The sequence below is a fragment of the Lithobates pipiens genome, unplaced genomic scaffold (genome assembly GCF_037356315.1).
Source record: "Lithobates pipiens isolate NorthernLeopardFrog02 unplaced genomic scaffold, aLitPip1_a1.2 Scaffold_19, whole genome shotgun sequence".
In the NCBI taxonomy this organism is placed as follows: Eukaryota; Metazoa; Chordata; class Amphibia; order Anura; family Ranidae; genus Lithobates; species Lithobates pipiens.
This window is the reverse complement of record NW_027507764.1, coordinates 431518466-431524465: the sequence shown is the minus strand read 5'-3', so window position 1 is coordinate 431524465 and position 6000 is coordinate 431518466. Positions and strand designations below refer to the sequence as shown.

General features: G+C 49.2%; 1 protein-coding gene across 1 annotated transcript in view; it reads left to right on the top strand.

Annotated features, from left to right (window-relative positions):
- The first annotated feature begins 4401 nt into the window (after positions 1-4401).
- The window catches only part of LOC143997147 (desmocollin-2-like), a 37761-nt gene continuing 36162 nt past the window's right edge, over positions 4402-6000 (top strand). The window contains exon 1 of the mRNA XM_077492607.1: positions 4402-4679. Coding sequence (XP_077348733.1) covers positions 4623-4679 — 57 coding nt within the window. The 5' untranslated portion in view covers positions 4402-4622. The remainder of the gene's footprint in view (positions 4680-6000) is intronic.

Below are 6000 nucleotides of genomic sequence, written 5' to 3'. Positions count from 1 at the left end.
ACTATAACCCATCCAAGTAGAGTACCCCTATACATGGATGGGTTATGTCAGGGAAAGGGAGTAACCCTCTAAATGGATGGGTTATGCCAGGGACAGTGAGTACCCCTCTATGTGAATGGGTTATGCCAGGGACAGTGAGTACCCCTCTGTATGGATGGGTTATGTCAGGGACAGTGTGCACCCCTCGACATGGATGGGTTATGTCAGGGACAGAGTGTACGCCTCTGTATGGATGGGTTATGCCAGGGACAGTATATACGCCTCTATATATATATGAGTTATGTCAGGGACAGTGAGTACCCCTCTATATGGATGGGTTATGTCAGGGACAGTGTGTACCCCTCTGTATGGATGGGTTATGTCAGGGGCAGTGAGTACCCCTCTGTATGGATGCGTTATGTCAGGGACAGTGTGTACCCCTCTATATGGATGGGTTATGTCAGGGACAGTGTGTACCCCTCTATATGGATGGGTTATGTCAGGGACAGTGTGTACCTCTCTGTATGGATGGATTATGTCAGAAACAGTGTGTACCCCTCTGTATGGATGGATTATGTCAGGGACAGTGTGTACCCCTCTATATGGATGGATTATGTCAGGGACAGTGTGTTTTCCTATATATGGATAGATTAAGTCAGGGACAGTGTGTACCCCTCTATATGGATGGGTTATGTCAGGGACAGTGTGTACCCCTCTATATGGATGGGTCATGTCAGGGACAGTGTGTACTCCTCTATATGGACAGGTTATGTCAGGGATAGTGTGCACCCCTATATATGGATGGGTTATGTCAGGGACAGTGAGTACCCCTCTGTATGGATGGGTTATGTCAGGGGCAGTGTGTGCCCCTCTGTATGGATGGGTTATGTCAGGGACAGTGTGTGCCCCTCTGTATGGATGGGTTATGTCAGGGACAGTGAGTACCCCTCTGTATGGATGGGTTATGTCAGGGACAGTGTGTGCCCCTCGACATGGATGGGTTATTTCAGGGACAGTGTGTACCCCTCTGTATGGTTAGGTTATGTCAGGGACAGGGTGTGCCCCTCGACATGGATGGGTTATGTCAGGGACAGTGTGCACCCCTCTGTATGGATGGGTTATGTCAGGGACAGTGTGTGCCCCTCTGTATGGATGGGTTATGTCAGGGACAGGGTGTGCCCCTCTGTATGGATGGGTTATGTCAGGGACAGTGTGTGCCCCTCTGTATGGATGGGTTATGTCAGGGACAGGGTGTGCCCCTCTGTATGGATGGGTTATGTCAGGGACAGTGTGTACCCCTCTGTATGGATGGGTTATGTCAGGGACAGGGTGTGCCCCTCTGTATGGATGGCCTATGTCAGGGACAGTGTGTGCCTCTCTGTATGGATGGGTTATGTCAGGGACAGTGTGTGCCCCTCTGTATGGATGGGTTATGTCAGGGACAGGGTGTGCCCCTCTGTATGGATGGCTTATGTCAGGGACAGTCTGTGCCCTTCTGTATGGATGGGTTATGCCAGAGACATTGTGTTACCCTCTGTATGGATGGGTTATCCCAGGGACAGTGTGTGCCCCTCTGTATGGATGGGTTATGTCAGGGACAGTGTGTGCCCCTCTATATGAATGGGTTATGTCAGGGACAGTGTGCACCCCTCTGTATGGATGGGTTATGTCAGGGACAGTGAGTACCCCTTTGTATGGATGGGGGTATGTCAGGGACAGTGTGTGCCCCTCTGTATTGATGGGTTATGTCAGGGACAGTGTGTGCCCCTCTGTATGGATGGGTTATGTCGGGGACAGTGTGTGCCCCTCTGTATGGATGGGTTATGTCAGGGACATTATGTGCCCCTCGACATGGATGGGTTATGTCAGGGACAGTGTGTGCCCCTCTGTATGGACGGGTTAAGTCAGGGACAGTGTGTGCCCCTCTGTATGGACGGGTTATGCCAGGGACAGTGTGTGCCCCTCTGTATGGATGGGTTATCCCAGGGACAGTTTATGCCCCTCTGTATGGATGAGTTATGTCAGGGACAGTGTGTGCCCCTCTCTATGGACGGGTTATGTCAGGGACAGTGTGTGCCCCTCTGAATGGATGGGTTATATCAGGGATGGTGTGTGCCCCTCTGTATGGATGGGTTATGTCAGGGACAGTGTGTGCCCCTCTCTATGGACGGGTTATGCCAGGGACAGTGTGTGCCCCTCTGAATGGATGGGTTATATCAGGGATGGTGTGTCCCTTTCTGTATGGATGGGTTATGTCAGGGACAATATGTGCCCCTCTCTATGGACGGGTTATGTCAGGGACAGTGTGTGCCCCTCTCTATGGACGGGTTATGTCAGGGACAGTGTGTACACCTCTGTATGGATGGGCTATGTCAGGGACAGTGTGTGCCCCTCTGTATGGAAGGTTTATGTTCGGGGCAGTGTGTGCCCCTCTGTATGGACTGGTTATGCCAGGGACAGTGTGTGCCCCTCTGAATGGATGGGTTATTTCAGGGACAGTGTGTGCCTCTCTTTATGGACGGGTTATTTCAGGGACAGTGTGTGCCCCTCTGTATGGATGGGTTATGTCAGGGACAGTGTGTGCCCCTCTGCATGGACGGGTTATGTCAGGAACAGTGTGTGCCCCTCTGTATGGACGGGTTATGCCAGGGACAGTGTGTGCCCCTCTGTATGGATGGGTTATATCAGGGGCAGTGTGTGCCCCTCTGTATGGATGGATTATGTCAGGGACAGTGTGTGCCCCTCTCTATGGACGGGTTATGTCAGGGGCAGTGTGAGCCCCTCTGTATGGACGGGTTATGTCAGGGACAGTGTGTGCCCCTCTGAATGGATGGGTTATGTCGGGGACAGTGTGTGCCCCTCTGTATGGATGGGTTATGTCAGGGACATTATGTGCCCCTCGACATGGATGGGTTATGTCAGGGACAGTGTGTGCCCCTCTGTATGGACGGGTTAAGTCAGGGACAGTGTGTGCCCCTCTGTATGGATGGGTTATGTCAGGGACAGTGTGTGCCCCTCTGCATGGACGGGTTATGTCAGGAACAGTGTGTGCCCCTCTGTATGGACGGGTTATGCCAGGGACAGTGTGTGCCCCTCTGTATGGATGGGTTATATCAGGGGCAGTGTGTGCCCCTCTGTATGGATGGATTATGTCAGGGACAGTGTGTGCCCCTCTCTATGGACGGGTTATGTCAGGGGCAGTGTGAGCCCCTCTGTATGGACGGGTTATGTCAGGGACAGTGTGTGCCCCTCTGAATGGATGGGTTATGTCAGGGACAGTGTGTGCCCCCCTGTATGGACGGGTTATGCCAGGGACAGTGTGTGCCTCTCTGTATGGAAGGGTTATGCCAGGAACAGTGTGTACCCCTCTGTATATACGGGTTATGTCAGGGGCAGTGTGTGCCCCTCTGAATGGATGGGTTATGTCCGGGACAGTGTGTGCCCCTCTGAATGGATGGGTTATGTCAGGGACAGTTTGTGCCCCCCTGTATGGATGGGTTATGCCAGGGACAGTGTGTTCCCCTCTGTATGGACGGGTTATGTCAGGGGCAGTGTGTGCCCCTCTGTATGGACGGGTTATGTCAGCGACAGTGTGTGCCCCTCTGTATGGACGGGTTATGTCAGCGACAGTGTGTGCCCCTCTGTATGGATGGGTTATGCCAGGGACAGTGAGTGCCCCTCTGTATGGACAGGGTTATGTCAGGGGCAGTGTGTGCCTCTCTGTATGGATGGGTTATGTCAGGGGCAGTGTGTGCCCCTCTGTATGGACGGGTTATGTCAGGGGCAGTGTGTGCCTCTCTGTATGGATGGGTTATGTCAGGGACAGTGTGTGCCCCCCTGTATGGATGGGTTATGCCAGGGACAGTGTGTTCCCCTCTGTATGGAGGGGTTATGTCAGGGGCAGTGTGTGCCCTTCTGTATTGAAGGGTTATGTCAGCGACAGTGTGTGCCCCTCTGTATGGACGGGTTATGTCAGCGACAGTGTGTGCCCCTCTGTATGGATGGGTTATGCCAGGGACAGTGAGTGCCCCTCTGTATGGACAGGGTTATGTCAGGGGCAGTGTGTACCCCTCTGTATGGACAGGGTTATGTCAGGGGCAGTGTGTGCCCCTCTGTATGGATGGGCTATGTCAGGGGCAGTGTGTGCCCCTCTGTATGGACGGGTTATGTCATAGGGCAGACAGATGAGAATGCAGCCATCCCTCCCTCCCCCTCCGCTCCTCTCATCCTCCTCTCACACATACAGATGATTAATGAGCTGCAGATCACACAGGACTTTACCCTCCAGTCTCCATGTTACCTAGGACTGAGTCACACAGAGAAAGGCGGAGTCCCGTTTCAATAAAAACTTTATTTGTGTCCCTCCCAGTCCCGCCCCCGTCTCTTCCCACCTTGGTGGTGGTGAGTGGGGAGGGGACAGGTGCGGAGTGTAGGCAGGGAAGAAAAGGAACAGAGTGTGTTGGAGCCCAGTCTCTGCACAATCCTCATCTCACATCACAGGCGGATCGGAGGGGACAGCCTGTCTGTATACTGTCATCTGTACACCTGGGAGCACCTCCACCGCACACCTACTTACCGCCACAGATACTTACCACCCGGATTCTGATCGGACTTCCAAGTGCTGGGATTTACCAGTCCTTCCCATGGGGTCACCCCGAGGATCTGTCACCATGTACTGCTGCATCCTGGCACTGCTCCTGGTGAGTGCCCCGAGAAACCCTGCTATTCTTCTTCTCATCGGCACTACTATTATTATTATTAGCTATGTGTTTACTTTTAGTTAGTGTAGCCAAAACAAAAGTTTATTTATATATTATTATATATATATATATATATATATATATATATATATATATATATATTTATATATATTTTTTTTAGTGTAACATTTGGAAACTGCAACAGTTACTGTTACCATTCTGTTAGTGTATGTATGTATGTATATAATATAAAAAAAAATATTCCTACATACATACATACATACATACATACATACATACATACATATTTTTTTTTTTTTTTTTTTTATTTATATATAAAGTATAACGTGCACACACCATTTCTTTTTTTCCTATTGTGGAATCCGCCTTCTGTAGCTCCTGTGTGATGGAAGGTTTAATTGGCCACTCCTATAAAGTTCAGTAGAAGGTATTATCTGCTGCCTAGTGGCTGACCAGGGAAATCCGAACAGAAGAAAGACTCCTTTGTTCATAAATATAACTTGTGTCCTTCCCCGGAGTCCCTCTGATCAGACGTGGCTTCTTTACCTTTGACAGTTGAGGAGAACCTTAGCTCAGACTCAGCTTTGTTGTGATCTGGTGGCATTTTTTTAACACCAGTGATCTTTTAAGCTTGTTCCTAAAAGTTAAAGTATCTATCTGGGTTATGAGAAGCTGATTGCAGAGGAGTCTTGGGGTGGTCAGACTACATTAAAGGAACACTGGTGTCAGGCTTTGAGGTTTATTGGGGTCATGGGCTTCATAAGAGGTGTGCCAGGTTTTGAGGGGCATTTGGGTTTCAGGCTACAGAGCGACATTGGGGTACATGAGGGGGATGTTGGGATATGTGCGAGGGACATTGGGTTGTTGGGCTACGAAGTAAGCTGGACCCAGCAAATGTCAAATTTTATTATATATATATATATATATATATATATATATATATTAGATAATTTTCCCACTGGAGTCCAGAATTTTATTATTAATAATTATATTTATTATAATAATATCTAATCCACCCTGGTTTAGACTAAAACTAAAATACTTTGGACTGAAATCCTAGCTATACTAAACGTGCCTCAATATTGTCTGGTAGAGGTCCCAATGATTCTTTGGAGACTATCAGGACTTTTCATTTTCGAGTACAAATGTGATCTTTTTTTGTGCCTTGTTTTGATAGAAGCAAGAGATGTTGTTTATCACAAGTATTTCCAGTGTATATAGCAGGGGTCTCCAAACTATGGCCCTCCATTTTTTACAGGAACTACAATTCCCATCATGCCCATTCATATCTGTGAATGTC